Raw genomic sequence first — 26334 nt, 5'->3', positions numbered from 1 at the left:
CTCCAAATACGCCTCCGACGATTGTCTGGTTGAGGGCATATACGACACTAATGGGTGAAGAGAACGTGATGCCAAATTCTGAGTAGTCCATTCCTCATGTTCTAGGTCCCATCAACGCGCTGCATGGTGTCTTGGTTGCAGAGATGGACCTCGCCATGGACTTCGGGACCGAAGTTGTGCATCATGCAGCCTATTGCGCACAGTTTGAGTCGTAACACGAGGTCCTGTGGCTGCACAAAAAGCATTATTCAACACGGTGGCGTTGCTGTCAGGGTTCCTCGGAGATATAATCCGTATGTAGTGGTCATCCACTGCAGTAGTAGCCCTTGGGGGGCCCGAGCGAGGCATGTCATCGACAGTTCCTGTCTCTCTGTATCTCCTCCATGTCCGAACATCATCGCTTTGGTTCACTCCGACACGCCTGGACGCTTCCCTTGTTGAGAGCCCTTCCTGGCACGAAGAAACAATGCGGACGCTCTCGAACGGCGGTATTGACCGTCTAGGGATGGTTGAACTACAGACAACACGAGCCGTGTACCTCCTTGCTGGTGGAATGACTGGAATTGTCAGAACCCCTCCGTCTAATAGGCGCTGCTCATGCATGGTTGTTTACATCTTTGGGCAGATTTCGTGACATCTCTGAACAATCAAAGGGACTATGTCTGTGATACAATATCCACAGACAACGTCTACCTTGAGGGGTTCTGGGAACCGTGGTGATGCAAAACATTTAGTGAATAATTAATAGCAACTGTGCTCTCTCTCTCTCTCTCTCTCTCTCTCTCTCTCTCTCTCTCTGTGTGTGTGTGTGTGTGTGTGTGTGTGTGTGTGTGGGGGGGGGGGGGGGGAATTTTTGTCATCGTTCTTTTAACTGGTTTGACGCGGCCTACCACGAAGTCCTCTCCTGCGCCAATCTCTTCATCTCCGAATCTAGAGCAGCTCTTGTAGCCAATTATCATGAATAGCCTTTCACCAGAATTTTAATCCCATTCTTGAGCCTTATTTTATTTTTCATTGTTTTCTCGATGTATAGAGAGAACAATAGGTGCGAAATATTGCATCCCTAGTATACACATAAAGATCCGAGCACTCCACTCTTTCAGTCTTACTGCCTCTTCGTTCTTGTGTATATTGTATAGTACCCGTCGTTCCCTATAGCTTATTCCTTTGTCCTCAGGATTTCGAACATTTTGCCCATTTTACATTGCGGAACGCTTTTTCTAGGTGGAAAAATCCTACGAACGTGTCTTCATTTTTCTTCAGTCTTGATACCATTATCAACGGCAACGTCAGAACTGCCTTTCTTTACCTTTCCTTAAGCCAAACAAATAGACATCTCACAGATCCTCAGTTTTCTTTTACATTCTTGTCAGCAACGTGGATGCAAGAGGTATCAAGCTGATAGTGCGATAGTACTCGCGTTTTATTAGCTCTTGTTATTTTCGGGATTGTATGGATGCTATTTTTCTTATGTCTGATGATATGTCGCCAGACTCGTATATTATACACACCACTGTAAATTGTCGTTTTTTTGCCATTGCGCCCAATCATTCAAGAAACTCTGACGGAATGTTACGTATCCCTTCTACTTTATTTGGCCTTAAGTTGTCCAAAGCTCTTTTTAAATTTTGATTCTAATGCTGGATTCCATATCTCTTTCTTATCCATTCCAGTTTGTTGTTCTGTCGGATCATCAAGTTAGTTCTCCGCCTCACAGGGGCCTTCAATGTACTCTTTCCACCTGTCCGCTCTTTTACCTGCGTTTCATAGTGCAATTCCCGTTGCGCGCCTGCAGAAGACCTGGGCTCGAATCCCGGACTTGGTACAAATTTTCATTCATCGCTTCAGTCTGCGTATGTACACCTTTGGTTTTAATTTCATGGAAGATTGTGTGAACTTCTCTATTGTCAGAGCCAGCCTTTCCGGTGTGCATTTCGTTTTCGATTCCTTCGCGCTTTTAATGCACCATTATGCCTTGGGTGCCCTGCGGTTGCTATTTATTACATTCCTTAGTGATTTATATTGGTGTTGTCCTGTCTTTCCCTTGAACATTCTTGTACTGTTTCACCTGTTACCCAAGGTTTTTTCGCAGTTGCCTACCTTGTTTATGTTTCTGTGGAACACCTGTGGTTGTTGATTTTACTGAACTTCCTATTGTGGTACGCCTTATCTCTGTATCCACATCCTTAGCGAACTTCAAATGCGTCTGATGATTCCTCAGTACATCAGTATCCCACTTCCTTCCTCACTGATTCCTCCGCACAATCCTGTTAAATTTCAGCTTGTTGTTGTTGTGGTCTTCAGTCCTGAGACTGGTTTGATGCAGCTCTCCATGCTACTCTATCCTGTGCAAGATTCTTAATCTCCCAGTATCTACTGCAACCTACATCCTTCTGAATCTGCTTAGTGTATTCATCTCTTGGTCTCCCTCTACGATTTTTACCCTCCACACTGCCCTCCAATGCTAAATTTGTGATCCCTTGATGCCTCAAAACATGTCCTACCAACCGATCCCTTCTTCTAGTCAAGTTGTGCCACAAACTTCTCTTCTCCCCAATCCTATTCAATACCTCCTCATTAGTTACGTGATCTACCCACCTTATCTTCAGCATTCTTCTGTAGCACCACATTTCGAAAGCTTCTATTCTCTTCTTGTCCAAACTAGTTATCGTCCATGTTTCACTTCCATACATGGCTACACTCCATACAAATACTTTCAGAAACGACTTCCTGACACTTAAATCTATACTCGATGTTAACAAATTCCTCTTCTTGAGAAACGCTTTCCTTGCTATTGCCAGTCTACATTTTATATCCTCTCTACTTCGACCATCATCAGTTATTTTACTCCCTAAATAGCAAAACTCCTTTACTACTTTAAGTGTCTCATTTCCTAATCTAATTCCCTCAGCATCACCCGACTTAATTTGACTACATTCCATTATCCTCGTTTTGCTTTTGTTGATGATCATCTTATATCCTCCTTTCAAGACACTGTCCATTCCGTTCAACTGCTCTTCCAAGTCCTTTGCTGTCTCTGACAGAATTACAATGTCATCGACGAACCTCAGAGTTTTTACTTCTTCTCCATGAATTTTAATACCTACTCCGAATTTTTCTTTTGTTTCCTTTACTGCTTGATCAATATACAGATTGAATAACATCGGGGAAAAGCTACAGCCCTGTCTTACTCCTTTCCCAACCACTGCTTCCCTTTCATGCCCCTCGACTCCTATAAATGCCATCTGGTTTCTGTACAAACTGTAAATAGCCTTTCGCTCCCTGTATTTTACCCCTGCCACCTTCAGAATTTGAAAGAGAGTATTCCAGTTAACATTGTCAAAAGCTTTCTCTAAGTCTACAAATGCTAGAAACGTAGGTTTGCCTTTTCTTAATCTTTCTTCTAAGATAAGTCGTAAGGTCAGTATTGCCTCACGTGTTCCAACATTTCTACGGAATCCAAACTGATCTTCCCCGAGGTCGGCTTCTACCAGTTTTTCCATTCGTCTGTAAAGAATTCGCGTTACTATTTTGCAGCTGTGACTTATTAAACTGATAGTTCGGTAATTTTCACATCTGTCAACACCTGCTTTCTTTGGGATTGGAATTATTATATTCTTCTTGAAGTCTGAGGGTATTTCGCCTGTCTCATACATCGTGCTCACCAGACGGTAGAGTTTTGTCATGACTGGCTCTCCCGAGGCCATCAGTAGTTCAAATAGAATGTTGTCTACTCCCGGGGCCTTGTTTCGACTCAGGTCTTTCAGTGCTCTGTCAAACTCTTCACGCAGTATCTTATCTCCCATTTCGTCTTCATCTACATCCTCTTCCATTTCCATAATATTGTCCTCAAGTACATCGGCCTTGTATAGACCCTCTATATACTCCTTCCACCTTTCTGCCTTCCCTTCTTTGCTTAGAACTGGGTTGCCATCTGAGCTCTTGATATTCATACAAGTGGTTCTCTTCTCTCCAAAGGCCTCTTTAATTTTCCTGTAGGCAGTATCTATCTTACCTCTAGTGAGACAAGCCTCTACATCCTTACATTTGTCCTCTAGCCATCCCTGCTTAGCCTGTTGATATCATTTTTGAGACGTTTGTATTCCTTTTTGCCTGCTTCATTTACTGCATTTTTATATTTTCTCCTTTCATCAATTAAATTCAATGTTTCTTCTGTTACCCATGGATTTCTATTAGCCCTCGTCTTTTTACCTACTTGATCCTCTGCTGCCTTCACTACTTCATCCCTCAGAGCTATCCATTCTTCTTCTACTGTATTTCTTTCCCCCATTCCTGTCAATTGTTCCCTTATGCTCTCCCTGAAACTCTCTACAACCTCTGGTTCTTTCAGTTTATCCAGGTCCCATCTCCTTAAATTCCCACCTTTTTGCAGTTTCTTCAATTTCAATCTGCAGTTCATAACGAATAGATTGTGGTCAGAATCCACATCTGCCCCAGGAAATGTCTTACAATTTAAAACCTGGTTCCTAAATCTCTGTCTTACCATTATATAATCTATCTGATACCTTTTAGTATCTCCAGGATTCTTCCAGGTATACAACCTTCTTTTATGATTCTTGAACCAAGTGTTGGCTAAGATTAAGTTATGCTCTGTGCAAAATTCTACAAGGCGGCTTCCTCTTTCAATCCTTCCCCCCAATCCATATTCACATACTATGTTTCCTTCTCTCCCTTTTCCTACTGACGAATTCCAGTCACTCATGACTATTAAATTTTCGTCTCCCTTCACTACCTGAATAATTTCTTTTATCTCGTCATACATTTCATCTATTTCTTCATCATCTGCAGAGGTAGTTGGCATATAAACTTGTACTACTGTAGTAGGCATGGGCTTTGTGTCTATCTTGGCCACAATAATGCGTTCAATATGCTGTTTGTAGTAGCTAACCCGCACTCCTATTTTTTTATTCATTATTAAACCTACTCCTGCATTACCCCTATTTGATTTTGTATTTATAACCCTGTAATCACCTGACCAAAAGTCTTGTTCCTCCTGCCACCGAACTTCACTAATTCCCACTATATCTAACTTTAACCTATCCATTTCCCTTTTTAAATTTTCTAACCTACCTGCCCGATTAAGGGATCTGACATTCCACGCTCCGATCCGTAGAACGCCAGTTTTCTTTCTCCTGATAACGACGTCCTCCTGAGTAGTCCCCGCCCGGAGATCCGAATGGGGGACTATTTTACCTCCGGAATATTTTACCCAAGAGGACGCCATCATCATTTAATCATACAGTAGAGCTGCATGTCCTCGGGAAAAATTACGGCTGTAGTTTCCCCTTGCTTTCAGCCGTTCGCAGTACCACAATAGCAAGGCCGTTTTGGTTAATGTTACAAGGCCAGATCAGTCAATCATCCAGACTGTTGCCCCTGCAACTACTGAAAAGGCTGCTGCCCCTCTTCAGGAACCACATGTTTATCTGGCCTCTCATGAGATACCCCTCCGTTGTGGTTGCACCTACGGTACGGCCATCTGTATCGCTGAGGCACGCAAGCCTCCCCACCAACGGCAAGGTCCATGGTTCATGGGGGGGAATTTCAGCTTACTCTACATAATTCCTAGATTGTGTTCTGATAATGAGTCTGTATTTGCTTGAGGGTACGCCTTTAATCCGATGTCTGATTTCGGAACCGCTCTTTATTAATTGCGTCTGGGGATTGGTCTGCACCTTTAAAATTGTCGTTTCCTGTTCATCTGCATCCGTACTCCGCAAGCCACCTGACGGTGTGTGGCCGAGGGTGCCTTGTGTACCTCTATCGGTTCTCTCTTCTATTCCAGTCTCGTATTGTTCGTGGAAAGGAGGATTGTCGGTATGCCTCTGTGTGGTCTCTAATCTCTCTGATTTTATCCTCATGGTCTCCTCGGGAGATATACGTAGGAGGGAGGAATATACTGCTTGACTCCTCGGTGAAGGTATGTTCTCGAAACTTCAACAAACGCCCGTACCAAGCTACTGAGCGTCTCTCCTGCAGAGTCTTCCACTGTTGTCTGGGAGGCTACCACCAACCTTGACATTCATCTTAATGCTGAGGGAAAATCACCCTAACCACCTCAAAACGGTAAGGGAAGGTTTAATTTAGCCTTTCGCCTCCCTCTTACGGGCATTATCATCTTCCAGAATGCCCTAGTGGTTTTATATGCTTGGAAATATTATGTCTATTGTCTGTCCTATAGTACGGATATTTAAAACTCGATAATTTGAGTGTGGGGGTTTAACTAAGCTTCTTGCGAAAGTGTCTGTTGATGACCTACACCGTCTTTACCGCTACCGCTTTTAATTTGAGTTTTACTTTCTGTCTTTAATTGCGATGTAATTAATTCAGATCTCAATTGGTACTTAAAATACAATTGCGTGATATTTATTTCACTTGCGATAGATGGGGCTCAGAAAAATCTTTCATTTACTCACTGAATTCTGTCTTCAGTAAAATGGTCAAATTATTGAAAAATCGGAAACAATTCTCTACTTTTACTTTCAGTACTCGTATAGCAACGGCGAATAGTTAGCTTGGAAGCAATTCGTTTAGTTAAATTCTCAGGTACGTTAATGTTGACTGTAGCTGTATGAATCCTAAATGTTCGGAAGGACGATCGGACTACTGAATGACTGAAAGTGATCGCAGGTTCTGTCGTAATTAATAAATAGAAGGTAATACTGCTGTAATTGGTAATTGGGATTAAACACTACACCCAAACGAAAAGATTCCGCATTTAACTATGTTACATTCTGTGGTTGTTCTTAACTTTGACCTTCAAATAATTGGAGAGGAAATTGTGAAGGATAACATCAGGTTAAAATTAAATTCTCTCACTTTAATTGTTCCACATAGCAGTCCATAAAACACAGTTCGATAACACATCTGATCAGCGAATATAAATGAAAATGGAATGGTCGATTTAGGCATTGTATGTTCCTTTTGTAATGGAGTGCACAGGATCTTTGTCCTCTTTCTTTTGCTTCAAAGCAATGTTTGACGGTCGCGTCTTTTTACACTCCAACGGCCTTGCCGCAGTGGTAACCCCGGTTCCCGTCAGATCACCGATGTTAAGCGCTGTCGGGCTGGGCTAGCGCGTGGATGGGCGACCACGCGGTCTGCCGAGCGCTGATGGCAAGCGGGCTGCCCTCAGTCCTTGTGAGGCAAACTGAGGAGCTGCTTGATTCAGAAGTAGCGGCTCCGATCTCGTAAAGTGACATGCGGCCGGCAGAGCGGTGTGCTCACCACATCCGCATCCAGTGATGCGCGTTGGCTCAGGATGACACGGCGGACGGTCGGTACCGTTAGGCCTCCACGGCGGAGTTCTTTCTTTTTACGCAGACGTATTATTTAACATAATTTTAATTACGGTTTAGTGATGACTTGGATAAAAAGAAAGGGGGGAGGGGAAATGTCTTCAACTGTGGCTGCGGCGCCATAACTCCGTAGTCAGCTGTCAGTCTTAGCCGTCTTTTTCCTAGGGGCTCGCCAGGTCGCTCATACAACTCTTCTCCTGCCTCTTCGGCGGCTACTTTTGGCCCCTGTGTGTAATATTCCTCTTTCAGTGCTAAAAGTCTTTGCCGCATGTGCTAACGCTGTTAGCCAGGAAGTAGTTACGTAGTCTGATACAGGTGTGATAAAACTGCAGCACATGACACTGGCCAAAATGGCCAATGCCCTTACATAGCCTCGATATGTCCTTGAAAGACAAAATTACACATATTACTGTACAAAGTACACAATGAACTCGTTACATTACTGACGCCTGCGCGCTGAGTTCTTTGAGTTGTTAAAAATGATCGTCCTTTTTATCAGAAAATCTGACATGTCTATCGTTGGTTCCGCGTCAGACTTATAACGAATGAAAATTACAGTTTTAAACAAGGCTACCAACAGACACTGTGAATAAACTTTCAATAACTGGCTGTATTATATAATCTATTGAATAAGAATTACGTTAAACTTATCGCTGCTTTATGTATTACACATTAATTACCACTAAAATTACAACAGCTTTACCGTCGTGATATTACTTTTTTGCTGCGATCCTTGGTTTTTTTGTCTGGTGTCCATCTTACTCAGTCAAATTGTCGAAATTAGTGTTATTTACAATTGCCTCTTCAAAACTAAAAGAGAATCAAAGCTCTACAGACAATCACTGATCTCTACTATCTAATAATGCCGCTACACTAATTGTCTTGCAATTTATTTGGTTCCAAGATTTTTAACTCTCCGGTTCAAGATTCCGGCTCAAAACTAAAATTGTATTGCGTTAATAGACATTCTGGAGCTATCTGCCGCTAGTACTCTAGAAGTGCTGTCAGTTGACACTCTGTTTATAGAGATTACTTGAGGCATTTACAAGTTTTAAATTTTAAAGATGATAGATAGATTCGTATCTTTCATTGTTAGCACCTAAAGTACTATTACTGTACAGGGTGGCCAGAAACAGTGTGAAAAGCTTGAGAGTGCGTTTCTGGGGATGTTGCGCTGAGAAATAACTGTTAAGAAAAAAATTCCATACGTTGTGCCGTTTCGTACTTATTTAGCACTGAAGTTAGCCAATTATCTCATTAAACATCTGAGGGTCCTTGAGTTACCGTTTGTGTAAACCCTCATTAAGAGTTAAAATGTGTCTCTTTTTTCGGAGGTGATTTAAGGTGTAGTTGTTCGCTTTGCGGAAACCAGACGAAGAACAAGTTAGGCACCGCTGTCTCTGACGGGCCGCTTGAATGTGCTTGCGCAGTGGTCTGACAGGCTGACTTCATTATTAAATAAATCGGAAGCGAAGAAAAGTACGGAATTTTTTTCTTCACAACTATTTCCCAGCACAACCTACCGTGTAACACGGTTAAAAGTTTTCCAGACTGTTTCTGGCCACTGTATTACAAAGCGATTAACACGGAACCTGGAACCCACACCAGTTGCGGATTGCCTATCTTATCGCTTCCAGAGCAACAAAACTTATACGTTTTCAATATTTCACGTAATCGCTAGTCGAATTTAAACATTTAAAGTGCCTTCATAATATACTCATTAAAAGGTATAATCTTACGGTAGACGTTTAACACAATATGACAGGCATTACAATCAGATGACTGCGTTTGAATGGTGGCAGCGTAACTCATGGCGCGCAAATTACCCAGACTGTATCCATCCAGTATTTGTGAATGAGAGCATTTAGCGACTTCCAACAAACTTTACACATAATTTCAAACTTTTCTCACTGACAATCCATTAATAATGAAAGGGAAACAAGTTTATCGCTTAGTAGATTTTCGCTGTTCATGCAGTGGCACTTCATTACCGCACATGACGTTTTAATTTATTATTTCGTTACTAACGTCTCCATTCGCATCATAGTTTGCAGACAGTATCCACATACACTACTGAATGTACCTGCAAAATTATATCATATGTTTTGCTTAAAATGCATCGCAAATTACCTAGACCATATTAATCATAATATTAAACTCTTTCTAAACTTTTTGTCACTTTCATGCTTAATGTTAAATATTTAGCGCATTAACTCACTTCTTCTTGTTCCGTTACTGCCTTTGTAGGACCACAGTTAGCCCCTTCGTGGACTGCATTTTCCTCTTCTTCTCCCACAACCTCTTCATTCTTTCTCTTCTTCTCTCCCGCTCTTCTTCCGAGATCTTCAGTGTCCGTTTCTACTGTCGGCTCCACTGGTGACACTCTAATCTTTACCTGTTTTCTTCTCTGTCATTGATCTCCGGCATATTGGTCGGTGTATATCTGTTACTCCAATTTTCCTTTCCTTCGACCTTGATCCCCAGTTCAACCAGTCCTTCCGAAGTTCAACAATCCACTTGTTTCCTCTCTTTCCCCTTGTCCTCCCTGTTGTTTCCCACACTCCCTTCGTCATTCTGTCCATGCTCATTCTAACTACATATCCAGCAAACCTTGCACTTTTGAGTCTGATTTCCCCGGATATTGTTCTCATGTTCCGGTACAATTCTTCCCTAGGTCTTCGCATCCACCTCTCTTGGGACCTAGTACTTTTCTCAGTATTTTTCTCTCTTCTTTCTCTAGTTATTCTGCCCTATTTCTTCCTAGTGTCATCTTCTCAGCTGCATATAATACTGCATTCCTCACCGGTGCCTTGTAGTGGCTTATCTTTGCCTGTGTGGATATATTCTTTTTATCTATATCTCTCTCGTCGTGCAGAAGGCTGACCTCATCTTCTTTATCCTCTCTGTTATCCCTCCTTGCTCCTGTTCCCTCCTGTTATAAATTCTCCCAGGTAATTAAATTTGTCCACCATTTGCACAGTGCCCTCCGGTGTTTCCCAGACGTTTGAATCTGTTTTACAATTAGGAATTCGATTCTTTGCAGAACCTGGGGTGCACTAGGATCTAAAGAATCGGTGTTTGGATGCACTCCCCGTTTTTCTCTTTCGCGTTTTGCCATCGCCTACTCTGTATCTTTATGTGGTTTTATTTCGCTTATGCAGTGGCCTGAATTAATTTTCCAACATAGCGGCATCGTCGTATAGTGCGGGAGCCAGGAACGCCAACAGAGGTGAGGATTGATGTCTGTTGCGCCGGTGAATTTGCGGTGAGAACACTACCCTGGTAAACAATGTAGAACAGTTTCATTGATAAGTACATAAACAAAAGTCTCGTTTGTAGAGTCTGTTAGAAACAAATGGAAGCCCGGTTGCTGCTTGGAGTTCGAACAATAAAAGCAAATAATGGTTAAGTGGCCGTAGGCCAATGTGAGTACCAGAAAGGTTCAAGTCCGGTTCCACTTGGTGTGTTCTGGACGTAATAATACCATTGAGGCACTGGGAACCATATAGGTCGTCATCGATTGTGAGACTGTAGCGTGTATGCCTCCTCTTGCCATATTTTGACTTTACGCTCAACCAGCTTTATGTATTCTGTAACCCCCACACTGGACGTTTGGGCATTCACGAAAAGCTGTCTCTCGGATTTCTCGGATATTCATTTCCATATGAGCACGAAGCATAATTTTGTTGTTCTGTGCTGCTCGATTACTATCTAGGGTTCACAATCTGAATTGTATCGACAGTTTTATCTGAAGCTCTGGCCTCAGTAGATGCTTAATGAAAATGAGGATAACAAGGGCTGTGAAGTGTTGGAGGTCATAACAGTGTGTGTTGTGCTCGTTCTGATTCTAGTGCCATATTGGTTTCAAACATAACTGTAAATAGACACTATATATGGAAATTTTGTTGATTAACGTTGATCACAAGTATAATCTTAAATATTAATTAATATTTCATAACAGAAAGTGGGTAAATTATGTTTACATTTTAAATATACGATGTTGAGACTTGATTAAAAAACAGTTCACACCTAGAAGAGTAATGACTTGTCTTTAAATTAAATTTTCACAAACATCTATTTTTGTTTCTGTGCTTTGGGTCGTTAAACTTCTCGATGCCTCGTTTAGCCTTCGTCTCGCAATTGGGAAACAATATGTACTGAGTTGGTGTAAGTCCAAATCTGATGAAGTAAAGTCCCTGCCCTAAGCTCGTTAGTGATTAGATGTCAAACTCAGCACGGGGTCCGTCCAACGATGGTTCCTAGTGAGAGCTCTGACTGACGGGCCGTGGAGGCAGTTGGCGCAGGGCACAGAGAATTCGGAATAGAAATGGTTCAAATGGCTTTGAGCACTATGGCACTTAACATGTGAGGTCATCAGTCCCCTAGAACTTAGAAGTATAAACCTAACTCACCTAAGGACATCACGAACATCCAAGCCCGAAGCAGGATTCGAACCTGCGACCGTAGCAGCAGCACTGTTCCAGACTGAAGCGCCTAGAACCACTCGGCCACAGCGGCCGGCTAATTCGGAGTAGAGACGAGTTAGGCACCTGAGACCGAAACGCCAACCAGTCATTGACTGCCAGCCTAGATATTGTCGCGGCGTATGAATACAACGCGAACTGCAGCCAGGCGTGGGACATGGAGAAGGAAAATACAGCCCCTGGCGGCAGGGCGTAGTTGCGTAACTGCCTTCTGCTGACAGCGGACTTGGAGCCTGTAGTTGCGGCTGACAGACCTCTGTGAACAACAAACCAGTGTGGTGCTGTTTTTGTTGCTGTTGTCTTTGTTTGACTGGACCGTTTACCAACATCCGGGACGAGGGCGAATATTTATTTAGCTTCAAGGCGGTAGTGCCTGTAGTGGCATCTGACGCCTGAAGCATGGCCACCCGCAGGACGTTCGTGCGTTGCAGGTTTGCAGGGTGGTGTGTGCTAGGAGTCACACAGCAAGAGTAACAGTTCACACCAATTCAGCCGAAAGCGACGTCATTGTCACATGTACACACTCTGTCGAAGATGACGCAAGTTACGGTGTGACTTTCGTAACCCGTTCGAGATGCTAAACTGCGGTAGACATTTTGGCAGTGGAATTAAAGGAGCATCTCATTGTATCCTCAGTTACTATATTCATTGCAGTTGTGAAAGCTGCTGCTGTCTTTTCTTTCTTTGAAAGGGAGAACCTGGCGACTACCAGAAATGTATATAACAACATGGTTTGCTGTCTATTCATTCTTTGGAAGAGAGATACCTGGCAACTTTATGAAACGAACATTTTGATTCATTCGTGTAACTACTGATGTACAATGACAGAGATCTGTTCGAACCTCAGAGGAGATCCGAATTTTTGTGTGTGAAATACACCAAGGTGCATCTTCCCACTCAGGCCACGTAAAACAGGATAAAGTTATTTCTAAGATCGGAAGAAAAAAACATGTCCTTTGTAGCGGTAATATTAAAAAATGGATTTCGTACGGTAAGCTTGAGAACTGTTGAAAGGGTTTCACAAGTTTTCCAAAACACACATAGCATTTTTTAGATCCATTAGAAGGCCAACCCCTGTGAACGAATTAACTTGTCCCATTTGCGAATACAAATCACACAAGAAAAACATTCCAGAACATTTCCAGTAACACTCGGTTACTATGTAGCGGAATATCTGAGATGAGATTGTGCAAGCTTAGAAAAAAAAAACAACAGAAGACTCCATTCGAAAAGAGAACCAGTTGTAGATCTGTGAAGCAGTATGTTCCATACACCACTCTGGTATGTAAAATTTACGGACGAAACTAACTCTCTGAGCATGAGTGGCTGTCAAGTAACACAACTCGATGAAACGTCGATCGTACGTAGAAAACAACTGCTACAAATTAATGTAGAGGGTAAGCGAAGGAAATACGCAACAATAGAAATGACATAGACGAAGACAATAATCACAATCAAGTCACCGCGACTCATTATGGCCACTGGACGTGAAAAAAAGCAAAACCTGCAACGCCAAAGAAACTAGTATACACATGCGTATTCAAATACAGAGATGTTTAAACAGGCAGAATACGGCGCTGCGGTTGGCAACACCTGTGTAAGACAAGTGGCTGGTGGAGTTGTTAGATCGGTTATTGCTGCTACCATAGCAGGTTATCAAGATTTAAACTAGTTTGAACGTAGTGTTATAGTCTGCGTACGATCGATGCGACATAGCATCTCCGAGGTAGCGATGAATTGGCGCTTTTCCCGAACGACAATTTCAGGAATGTGCGGTGAATACCTGGTATCCGGTAAAACATGAAATCTCCGACACCGCTGCGTCCGGAAAATGTTCTGCAAGAACAGGACCAACGACGACTGAAGAGAATCGTTCAGCGTGACAGAAGTGCAACCTTTCCGCAAATTGCTGCATATTTCAATGCTGGGCCATCAACGAGTGTCAGACTGCGAACCATTCAACGAAATATCATCGATATATGCTTTCGGAGCCGAAGGTCCACTCGTGTACCCTTGACGACTGCCCGACACAAAGCTTTACACCTCGCCTGGGCTCGTCAACATCGACATTGGGCTGTTGATGACTGGAAAAATGTTGCCTGGTCGGAGGAGTCTCGTTGCAAATTGTGTCGACCGGATGAATGTGTACGGCTATGCAGACAGCCTTATGAATACATGGACCCTTCATGTCAGCAGTGGAATGTTCAAGCTGGTGCAGGCTCTGTGATGGTGTGGGGCGTGTGCAGTTGGAGTGATGTGGGCCCTCGATACGTCTAGATACGAACTCGGACAGGTGACACGTACGTAAGCATCCTGTCTGGTCCGCTTCATCAGTTCGTCTCCATAGCGTATTCCGACGGACTTAGACAATTCCAGCGACAGCCCATACGTCCAGAATTGGTACAGAGTGGCTCCAGGAACGTTTTTCCGAGTTTAAATACTTCTGCTGGCCACCAAACTCCTCAGACATGAACATCATTGAGATCATGCGTCTGCGATCGGGCAAGCGACTTTAAAGTACAACGTCTCACCTGCACGGGAATATAATAATGGATGTACGAATCCAGGTCGCAGACGCATGGCTGACGACGTACGGAAATTTGTTTCTGTCCGTGAGTCGTGCACGGGTAGCCGAATGGTACAGCCGGCACGGTAGCTCAGCGTGTTCGGTCAGAGCGTTAGCTGCCCTCTGTAACAAAAAAAATGAGTTAATGGATCAACGATGACCTTGAACTAGCGTCATGGAACGTCCGCCCCGAACAAGTACAACGAGCATTAACGAACAAAATGAGATCAACAACAAAAAGCAAAGGTAAGGCGACCGCTCGCGATAAGCTGGAAATCCTGGTTCGAGTCCCGGTCCGGCGAAAAGTTTCATTGTCGTCATTCCAGTTTCTAGCTCATGGTTGTCATTATTCCCAATTGCGAATACATTTAATGTCTGTCATCTACGGCCCGTGGAGCGCCGCAGTTGCCTCGGCGCCGGTTTTAGATAGCTCCATTTCGCCCTGAACTGTATACTTTAAACATGGTGGCTCTCGAATACTTCAAAAACGTAGCCGTTTCGGAAATTCATCCACCTTTGGCCCGAAAGCCAACGCTGTCGCCCTTCTGGAAGTACGACAAGTCGCTGTTAGCGCTGTCACCTGCCGTCTGTCAGCGGTGATCGCTCGTCGGCGTCGGACGTAGGCGGCTGTCACATCAGTGTGACCGGACCACGGATATCCGTGTGGGCTCAACCGCCGTTTACGCATTATTTATCTTGTAGTTAATAGCGATGCAAATCTGACACTATTTTATCACACAAGAAAGTTCGACCGAAGAGCGAACAGACATTTTCACGTCAAAATGAAGGATTTGCCGCAGTATCGAACACAGGACTACCATAATTGTTCAACAGCATTTAAACGACTCACCCACGACGACGTAACTACACTCATGCTCATAAATTAAGGATAATTGCAGAATGTGGTGCCACAAAACGTGGTACTACACAAAACTGGGACTAATAGCATAGGCACATAGGGAACACACACGACACAGATCTGTAAGTCCACGGTATTGGTGGTAAGTTGAGAAAACCGCCTCGAAACACATGTGCTACAAAATGCCACTGTTTCCTGCGCATGTACCCCGATATCAATATGGGATATGATCACCATGCACACGTACACAGACCGAACAACGGGTTGGCATACTCCGCATCAGGTGGTCTGGTAGCTGCTGGGGTATAGCCTCCCATTCTTGCACCAGTACTTGTCGGAGCTCCTGAAGTGTCGTAGGGGTTTGAAGACGTGCAGCGATACGTCGACAGAGAGCATCCCAGACGTGCTCGATGCGCTTTAGGTCTGTAGAACTGGCAGGTCACTCCATTCGCCTGATGTCTCCTGTTTCAAGGTATTCCTCCGCGATGGAAGCTCGGTCGAGCCGTGCGTTATCATCCATCAGGAGCATGCACTGGTGCAAAATGACGTCCTGATACACCTGACCTGTTACAGATCCTCCGTCAAAGACATGCAGGGGTGTGCGTGCACTAATCATAATCCCACCCCACATCATCAAAGCACGACCTCCATACAGGTCCCTTCCAAGAACATTAGGGGTTGGTATCTGGTTCCTGGTTCACGCCAGATGAAAACCCGGCGAGAATCACTGTTCAGACTATACCTGCACTCGTCCGTGAACATAACCTGGGACCGCTGTTCCAATGACCATGTACTGTCTTCCTGACACCAGGCTATACGGGCTCTCCTGTGAGCGGGGGTCAGTGGAATGCACCTTGCAGGCCTCTGGGCGAATAAACCATGTCCAATCTCCTGTAGACTGTTCCAGTGGCTGTGGTAAGGTCCCGAGCAAGGCTACCTGCAGTACTCCGTGGACGTCTGCGGGCACTGATGGTGAGATATCGGTCTTCTTGGGGTGTTGTACACTGTGGACGTCCCGTACTGTAGCGCCTGGACACGTTTCCTGTCTGCTGGAATCGTTGCCATAATCTTGAGATCACTCTTTGTGGCACACGGAGGGCCCGTGCTACGACCTGCTGTGTTTGACCATCCTCCAGTCGCCCTAGTATTCTACCCCTCATAACGTCATCAATATGTGTTCTTAGTCATTTTAAACACACAGTCACCATTAGCACATCTGAAAACGTCTGCACACTCACTCGCTGCACCGTACTCTGACATGCAGCAACACTCCTCTGCGTGTATGGACTGCTGCCAGCGCCACCGTGCGACGACCGCAGGTCAAATGCACCGCATGGTCATATCCCTAGGTGATTTAAACGCTCAAACCGCCCACCAGAACGTTGTTTCACCATTTATCAGCATTATCCTTAATTTATGAGCATCAGTTTAGTAGTGACACTTGTTCACCATTCACAAACCGTGCTGCTAAGTCCTTACAGCACTTTTGGCAGGATCTCGCCTTCAAAGAAAGAAAGGACAGCAAAACCTTCCAAAATTGCAATGAATATACCAACTGAAGATGTACTGAGCTGCTCCATTTCTTCGTCTACTAGAATGACCGCCGAAGTTTAACGTTACGATCACAGAAGTCTTGGGTACACCGTGTACGCGCGATTAGTGACGTCAGGTCCGCCTGAATCGGTGTGAACTGAGTATTACCGCAGAAGTTAGCGTGTAGCCAGGCAGAGAGTCCCACACGTCAACACTTCCCTAGCTACGCCCCCCCTGTGCCTTGGAATCGCTCCATGCCGCGCCGCCTGTGCACACGACCGCCAGTTATAAACCGAGTACAGTGCCTCGAAGCTACCGGTGTGCTCTGTTCAGAGGACGACTAATTTCGAGTCCCGCCATGTAGCAAACACCTGCTGTACCGTTGTGTTGTTCTGACCTCCACGTGCTCCTACAGACAGACAGAACTGACACTTGGGACCACAGCTTTGAGGCTGGGCATTTTACAAGCAAAGGCACAGCACAGCACAGCTGTAATTCCGCGCCTGGGTGCGACAGCTGCGTAGCGATTCCCACCTGTTGCGCTACTCAATTTCCGGCAGTGGCCCCGCGTTTAACAAGAGCCGTTGACAAGGCAGGGCGCAGGAAATGGCTCGCTCTTCGCTGGCGCCAACCCAGCCGGAAGGCGTGTGCTGTGCTGTGCTGTGCTGTGCTGTGCTGCGCTCGAGAAACCCGTGAGCGCTTGCTCACACCCGAAGCGGAAGGACCCTAAGATTGGTGCAACGACTGCCAGTTGGCTCTCAGTGTCAACAAATGTAGCTTATTATGCATAAATAAGACAACAAAACCCAATAGTGTTCCCATAAGTTTGTCGGAAATTTAACACGGGTAGGACACGACATAATTTTATCATTAGATTTAAAGAGCACACCAGATTGACTGATACCAATAATTTCACAGTGAAAGAGACCGACCACACCGTTCCAGAGGCCTCCGAAGTCCTATAAGTACTACAAACAAGCAAGAAAAGTACAGTTACGGACGAACTAGAGGAAAAATAAATACATATACATTGCATGGGGGCTTTATTAAATATTAATGAAAATATTTTTTTTAGTAGCCGTAAGTCCGATTACGCTGTTTCGTAAACGGCTGGCCCTGACTAGTTTTTGTACGCAATCTGACTGCATGGAACAACAAAGAATGAAATGAAAATTTTCGTTAATACAATTAATTAATTAAGTCCCCAGCAACTATAAAACCTACGAAACCAACAAAGCACAAGTGTAGCTCTTCTGTATGTGGTAGTATGACTCAACGCACATCTGGCACGGTTCTTCTTCAACAAGACAAGAATTTTAAATACCATTTATACTGATGTGATAAAAGAAAATTAGAAATACTATAATTGTGCAAGAAAACCAAAAATACACTCTAATACAAGAACACACGCCAGATGCTTTGTTGACTGAACCTGTAATGACACATTATTCAGTTCACTGAAAGAATAAAAGAATAAAAGAAAATACCTCCATATATATTGACGAAATGTACTCTGACCATTACAATATCTCCATTAGAACAACATCTGCTATCTCTCCCATCAAACCACTGCATAAAACATGGAACTACACTCTCCACTACCACATCTCACTCTGACTTCACGACAAGCAGTGTCCACCACAACTTCTCGGTAAGAACTGCCTGCCGCTACGTCTCAATAAGCACTGCCAGTGGAGGCGGCGGAACAATACTCTCTGGCGCGATCTTTGGCGCTGTGGCTCAGTGTAGCCACCTTTCAACATGCAAAAAGAGAGCGGGCAAATAATTACAAATAAACCGACAAAATGCGAGGGATATTCGGAAAGTAAGTTCCAGTCGGTCAAGAAATGAAACCACTGTCAGAATCTGATAAAGCTTTGCACATGTGTGTTCCACAGCGTCTCTAGTATGCCTGTCGGTTACATCACTTCGCTCTTTTCAGTTCTGAGCGCGTGGTGAGCTCATAAAGATGCGTAGAATATAGTGTCTCGCGCCAAGTCTGAGGTCCTGGTGAGAGATTTCGCCTGACGTTATGCAGCCCACATTACAGAACTGTCATACGGTTCCTACTTCGTGACCATCCTCGATCACAGTCTGCAGCGGCAATGAAAACTCTCCTGCAGCGTTTTCGATATGAAGTGTTTGATCACCCGCACTACAGCTCGTAATTGGCTCCCCCTGTGTTTCATCTCTGCTCACATTAACTACTGCCTATGAAGACAACATTTTCACACAGACAACGAGCTATAGATGAGCGTAGAGAATTGGCGGGAAGCACAGGCGGCTGCCTTCTATGACGATGGTGTTGGAAAGTTGGTACAACGCTACGACAAATGTCTAAGTCGGAGTGGTGACTATGCACATCAGAGGCTGGACGCTGTCGCTAACTGTTGCAGATAAAATATTTCTGATTATCGCAGTGGTTTCCATTTCCGCGATCAATCGGAACTTACTTTCCGATTAGCCCTAGTACATATAATACTGAGAGGCACCATGTACCCAGGACATATCGACAGGTCTGGACGGTAGCGGTTCTTTCTTCGTATATTTTCGAATAGTTGTTTACGGTAAACTAGAGTGTGTCGAATCAACCTGGGTAGGGCAATGCTCCACGCGATACATTACGATTTTTTTTTATGTTTATGCCACTACAGCAGTGGTTATTTTAAATCGTTGACGGCTAAAACGCGTTCTTCTCGCCCGTCTTTTTTTTTAATTTTTCTTGAGGAATGTAGGAGTATGCACTTCAAAATGAGTACCGGCCGAAATGAGCTGACATCATGTAAATAATAATGATTCATAACAGCCTGGCTCGAAAAATCAGATTTTCCATAATCGTACCGCGTAAACATCGACAGAAATACCCATTGTTCTATGACTACACGGCTGCAGATCGGTTTCTGGAAGCAATTCGTTGTATAAACAGGGTGTATACGGCCCGGGACATCCAGCAGATCCGGGAAAAACCCGGGAATTTTTTCATCCGGGAAAAACCCGGGAATTTTTTAGAATTCCGGGATTTTTCATTGTTTTAGATTTCAGTTAAAGTTTTGTAGGTTTGACGTGTAAGATCTGATACGCTGACAAAGAACTTTAGTCCACTACTGCTGAATAATACTGCAGCAATGAAACATAAATCAGAGAAGGACACCAAAATAAAAGTTTGGTTGTATAGAAATGGGTAATTTACACGATGCACAGACCAGTTTGCCGACACCGAAAAGTGTCAAAACCTTTAGGTCGAAGATTATGCAGTACGTCCGTAACAACTAATGTGCATTCGATGTGCGTGACGTCACAATTCTTTACATTTCTAACAGATCGCCAGAAAATATTACGAATAGTGGCTTGAGATGCGTTACTTACAAAGTAAATTTCCACGCAAGATGATTTATGTTACGTGTGGGTATGTGCAGTGAATTTCTTAAATCACAGGGCGTTATAACTCTCATTCAAAACTTAACACTTTGAGGATCAGCCATTTGAAAAATATCGGGCCCAGAAGATAAGTCATTTATGCCACTATTTAAAATTTTACCGCCACATTTGTATTTGATATGACTTAACGTGTAACACACACTAAAAAAAGACGGAGCTTCAAGTTAGTTTTCATATTTAATGTTGTTCTTTCATAGATAAAAAATTATGCAATCGGTGGCAAAAAGTGTAAGTGACCTTAAAAAAAAATGTGCATAATGTGTTACTGAGCAATGTCACAAGCCTCTTCATGCCAGAACACCTCGACTTTTCTACGCAACTGATAATCATTTTGGCACGATTTTAATTGCCAAATTAGAGCCTGTTAGTAGGCGTACGGACTTCCTATCATTGTAGGACTAATAACAGTGGATGCCAATAGACGATGCAATTCTCGTTCGTACATACACATCTACTTAGGAGTTAACCGGTGTAGAAACGCACTTTGCTGATTTGAGCGAGCTCGGCCTACCTTCGTAACGTACGCGCTGCGGCCTGTCTTTCTCGTAGGCCTCGTGCTCTGAATAACTGCCGTCATTCGCTAGCGGGATCACGTGACATGAGCTATGACTGGCTGACAAAAGTGCATCGCTCAACGCAATCTCTATTTTAGAGGTTCGGAAGCTACCGTGCTGTAATTTGTGGAATTTGTGTATATACTTTCGCAATACGAAAATAAACTCTGTGCATATTGTCTCGCATCAAACGACTTTCCAAACGCATTGTTTTTCCTGGATTTCGTTTCCTAAAGCGCTGGGACGTCCTCCGCCGGTATAAGACCTTTACGATTCAAAGGACTGATAGGTTTTACAGCTCCGAGGGAAAGCATAGTGTTCCTTAACACGGATGTATTTTCACTCGCTTTATACGTAATTTCATCCGGGAGAAATTGTGTTTTTAACCGGGAAATCCGGGAATTTTTTTTCTTGTCCGCGTAGACACCCTGATAAAATATCTAGGGGTATCAGTACAGAGTGGTTTCAAGTACAACGACCACATAAAAGTAATCGGATGCGGAACTGAGATTCATTGGGAGAACCCTTGGGGAGTATACGCCACCCAATACTGCAATATTGCTAGTCAGCCTGGAAATACAGATGATCCAAAGAAGAGTAGCACATTTCGTAATGGATTCATTTTCTAAGCGCGAAAGCGTCTCAGAGATGATCAATCAACTCCCTTGGCAGATGCCGCAAAAGAGGCATTCTCGCACAACGGTGTGGTCGACTGTAACTACGTAACTATCCACCACCAAAATGTGGTTGTGGAGCCAGACTGACAATATCTCATATATTCGTGGAATTTCCCCTTCTCTCGCCCTTTCATGTTAAATATAGTTTTCCTGATTCCTTAAATTTAATATTAGCAGACTATCCACAGATGATTCAACTGGTCACCAGTTTCCTCCGTGAAAGTGGTTTTTATTTCCAGATACAAGGTTCTACATTAGTCTTGGAGAAGAAACAGGTTGGTTGTCGCTGTCGCTTCTTTTACGGTCTTCTCGACCTGTGACCCCGTGAACACACCTTTTTTTTCAGTTTTTAAACCCCCTGCGGGCCCAGGGGTTAGAATAGGCCCGAGGTATTCTTGCCTGTCGTAAGAGTCTCACATCTTTCGCCCATTGTGATGGTTTGACCTACATTTTGCAAAATGTTCCCCAAGAGGGAGCCAATTGGGAAGGAAGCCGCCTTGCATAGTGCATCGTGTCTATCGTGCATGGAAATCTTTAGCCCACTTTCTCGTCGTGGCATTGCAGTCCCGCTCATCCTCCATCTCTTGAGCGAGGACACCTTTCTGGGTGCATTTTCGTCCACCCACTATGCAGTGTCGTTTTCTGCACCGACGAGGACCATGGAATTCCGTTGTGGTGGGGTCGCTATGTATCATGTTGGTTGTAGCCCCCTGACTACACAGGGATCAGAGACGAACTGTACACATTGTGGCCAAAGATATCTGTACACTCATTTGTTGACATTAACGTGAGATGTGTCGACCGTTCACCGCTATGAAAACTTCAACTCTGCTGGGGACACTTTCAGCAACATGCCTGAATGTCTGTTGAGGAATCGCAGCCGGTTCTCCCTCCAGAGCCGAAATCAAAGAAGATAGTGATGTTCGACGGTGGATTCTCGAGCTAAATGCACGTTCCAGCTGATCCCTAAGCTATTCGATTGATTCCAAGCAGAGACTCGGGGCAGGGCAGTTCATCTCAGGAATGTTAAGGCCCACACACCAGTCACTCACATACGCTGCGTTACGACATTGTATCCGAACTGTCCCTCTGCTGTAAGTGATACACAATGCCGCAAAATGTGTTGATATCCTTCCGCATTCAGAATTTTCTCAAGCGCAATGAGGGGACCACATCCACTGCGCATCGGTGCCGCTGTTTACACCACCCCACGTGTCGCTTGGGATGGACTACACAGATGTTTGGCGTACTGTATGAGCTTGACGACCACTGTACTCTACTGTTTTTAACTCGCAACGCACAGTCACTGGATCAGCTGGACTGCTGGTAGCGCCTTGGAACTCACGACTAATTCGTTCCGCTGGTTTCATGCGATTCTTTACACCCTCAGTCCGCAATGCTCAACCGTCCCTGTCCTTCAGTACATGGAGTCTGGCTGGTCTTCGTTTAGATGTAGGCGTTCCTTCCGATTTCAACTCCACAGTCATATAACCAATGGATGACTTGGCCAGTTTTAGACGGGTAGGAATGTCGCTGGTAGATTGGTTACTGAGGTTGCACCCAGCGACCAGTCCACGTTCCACGCTCTCCTGACCGAACCACTCTGCTGACACTGCGTCCCTGCTGACGACTCAGTACTGCCCCACCGCCTTTTATACAGACGCGTCGGTCTCTAGTGACATCTAGTGGGTAATTAGATATTGGTGTCTGTGTACTTCTGTTCAGATACTGTATTCTCTCACACCGCTGGAAGGGCTGCCTGTTCGGGGCGCGTTTACGATTCATCCGTCCATTCAGTCAGTGTTCCATAGCGTTATATGAAATCTTTAATTAACTTTAGAACGTGAATTTAGAGTTATTAAAATCGTAATTACAAAGCCATCAGTGAGGATAGAGTCATCAGCATAGTTGGAATTCTGCTCAGACGTGGAAACAATAAATACAAGTAATGAAACTGTTGTACTCGGCGCTAAACCAAATGACACCTCACTCCTTTTCGCGTCCGCCCTGCCCCCTCCCCCCATTTTATGCATCCTCTCCCCCCATCGGCTCCCCCCTTTCTTGCTTCTCCTCCCTGCCCCCTTTTCCCCTCCTCTGTCTTGTCCTTCTCCCCCCCCTCCATACGCCTTCGTACTCCTCTAGTGTTTCCGTGAGTGCCCCTTTTTAACTGTTGCGAACAGAAACCAGACTATCGCTATCGCCGTGTTTTTTAAATTGTGCCTGTCCATTCGCTATGTGTTTTAATCAGCATCACCGACCCTTTGTTTTTATATTTTTTATGCAACTTATTCGCCATGTTTCAGTTTTTAACAGTCACCGTTTTATCACCTGCTTTTATTGTTATGATATCTCTTAACTTTCTGTAGGCTGCAGACTGGCGTATTATGCTGCTGCCAGCCCGCCCCCCTCTTGGGCAATCGAAATCCAATAAAGAAAAAAGAAAACAAATGACACTGTTTCTGCTCCCACCATCTGCCGCTTTCTGGGATGGATATGTCTACCGAACTTGCCAGCCGGCGTCACCGAGCGGTTCTAGGCGCTACAGTCTGGAACCGCGCTTTCGCTACGGTCACAGGTTCGAATCCTGCCTCGGGCATGGATGTGTGTGATGTCCTTAGGTTAGTTAGGTTTACGTTGTTCTAAGTTCTAGGGGACTGATGACCTCAGAAGTTGAGTCCCATAGTGCTCAGAGCCATTTGAACCATTTCTACCGACCTTGACTGCTCCCTTACGTACGGCAGTGTGAGTTGGCTGTGATCTGTGATGAAACGTGGGCGGAAATACGGCATAGATGCTACACTGTCTGCGTTACGAACATAAAAAAGACTGTTTTTGGAGAGCCCGATACTATTTAGACAAACGATTGAATTTGGCCAAAAATTATCGCGAAGTACGTAACAAATTGTATCGAAAAGTAAATATGAAAAGTGGTATCGAACACTTCATAAATAATAGTTTAGGCTACCCCCAAGTGGCGGTTTCACACTGCATCAGTTTGAACCCTTCAGGAGGTCAAGAATGTTTTCGCCTGGGTGCCCATTAGTTACGTTTATACATTGAAGAGCCAAAGAAAACTTTACACCGACCTAATACCGTCTAGGCCTCCCGGCAGCATCCAGGACGCCGCAGTACGACGCGGCACAAAGTCGACTAATGTCTGACTAATGCTCGAAGGAACAGACAACACGAACAGAACTTTGCAAGGTATCCCAGATACGCTCAATAATCTGCTTGTGTGGGGAGTTTGGTGAAGAGAGTTCCTGGGGCCACACTGTAACAATTTTGGACGTGTGGGGTGTCGGGTTATCCTGCTGGAATTGCCCAAGTCTTGCATGCACAATGCATATGAAGGCACGCCGGTGATGAGACAGGCTGATTACGTACGTGACACCTATCAAGTCGTATCTAGACGTATCAGGGACCCCATCTCACGCCAACTGCACTCTCTCTACACCATTGCAGAACTTCCACCTGCTTGAACAGTCCCCTGCTGACATGCGCGGTCCATGGATTCATGATGTTGTCTCCGTACCCGTACACGTCCAGCGGTCGATATACTTTGAAACGAGAGTCCTCCGACGAGGCAACATGTTTCTAGTCATCAAAAGTCCAATGTGGGTGTTGACGGGCCCAGGGGAAGCGTAAAGGTTTTAAGTCGTGCAGTCATCAAATGGTTCAAATGGCTCTGAGCACTATACGACTCAACTTCTGAGGTCACCTAGAACTTAGAACTACTTAAACCTAACTAACCTAAGGATATCACACACATCCATGCCCGAGGCAGGATTCGAACCTGCGACCGGAGCGGGCGCTCGGTTCCAGACTGTAGCGCCCAGAACCGCACGGCCACTGCAGTCATCAAGGTTACACGAGTGGGCCTTCGGGTCCGAAAGCCCATATCGATTATGTTCAGTTGAACAGACACTTGCTGATGGCCGAGCTTTGGAATCTGCAGCAATTTGCGGTAGTGTTTAAGTTCTGTCATGTTTGTTCAGTCGTCGTTGGTCCCGTTCTTGCTGGATCTTTTCCAGCCGCAGCAGTGTCGGAGATTGGATGTTTCACCGGATTCCTAATATTCACGGTACACTCGTGAAATTGTCGTACTGGAAAATCTGCATTTCATCGCTACCTCGGAGATGCAGTGTCCCGTCGCTCGTGCGCCACGTTCAAATTCAGTTAAATCTATCTGATAACCTGCCATTGTAGCAACACTAACTTATCTAGGTACTACGGCAGACACTTGTTGTCTCTATCTGAATACGCATACCTATAGGAGCTGCTTTGGCGCCTCACTGTATATAGATCGTAATTCCTCTACACACGCTCTACTTTCCACAGAGGCAATGTAGGTGACGTGGAGTTTTCTTTTTTTCTTCAGACTGTGGAGGCAGCTAAGAAGAAAGCAGCCGCCCCCGCGGTGCGGAAGCTGATAGCCAAGGTGGCGGCCACCGCAGCCGCCAAGGGCGCCCGCAAGGCCAAGCCGCCCCCGCCGCCCCCGGCCAAGAGGCAGGACCGCCAGAGGACGGCGGCCGCCCCCAGCAAGCAGCAGCAGCAGTCCAAGAGCCCCACCAGGAAGCAGGTACGCGTCGGCCCAGCAACTAGCTCCAACTATACGTCTGCATACAAATCACGGAAGTCGCAATATCTTTTATTATTTGGACACGTCTGGCCTGGGACCATGTTCGACTCAGTAATACGCTCTTGGCTTGGTCTACATCTACATTATTACTCGGCAGTTCACGGTTAAGTGCCTGGCAGAGGGTTCATCGAACAATCTTCAAGCTATTTCTCTACTGTTCCACTGCCTAATAGCGCGCGAGAAGAAGTTAAATCTTTCTGTGCGAGCTCTAATTTCTCTTACTTTATCATGACGATCGCTTCTCCCTATGCAGTGTACGGCAACA

At 44.8% G+C, this 26334-nt stretch overlaps 1 protein-coding gene across 1 annotated transcript in view; it reads left to right on the top strand.

Annotated features, from left to right (window-relative positions):
- LOC126106270 (mucin-19-like) overlaps positions 1 to 26334 on the top strand; it is a 267599-nt gene that overhangs the window by 87301 nt on the left and 153964 nt on the right. The window contains exon 2 of the mRNA XM_049912493.1: positions 25809 to 26009. Within this exon, the coding sequence (XP_049768450.1) occupies positions 25809 to 26009 (201 nt within the window). The remainder of the gene's footprint in view (positions 1 to 25808; positions 26010 to 26334) is intronic.

The sequence above is a fragment of the Schistocerca cancellata genome, chromosome 10 (assembly GCF_023864275.1).
Source record: "Schistocerca cancellata isolate TAMUIC-IGC-003103 chromosome 10, iqSchCanc2.1, whole genome shotgun sequence".
Classification (NCBI taxonomy): domain Eukaryota; kingdom Metazoa; phylum Arthropoda; class Insecta; order Orthoptera; family Acrididae; genus Schistocerca; species Schistocerca cancellata.
The sequence above is the reverse complement of the archived record's forward strand: the minus strand, read 5'-3'. Positions and strand labels throughout refer to the sequence as shown.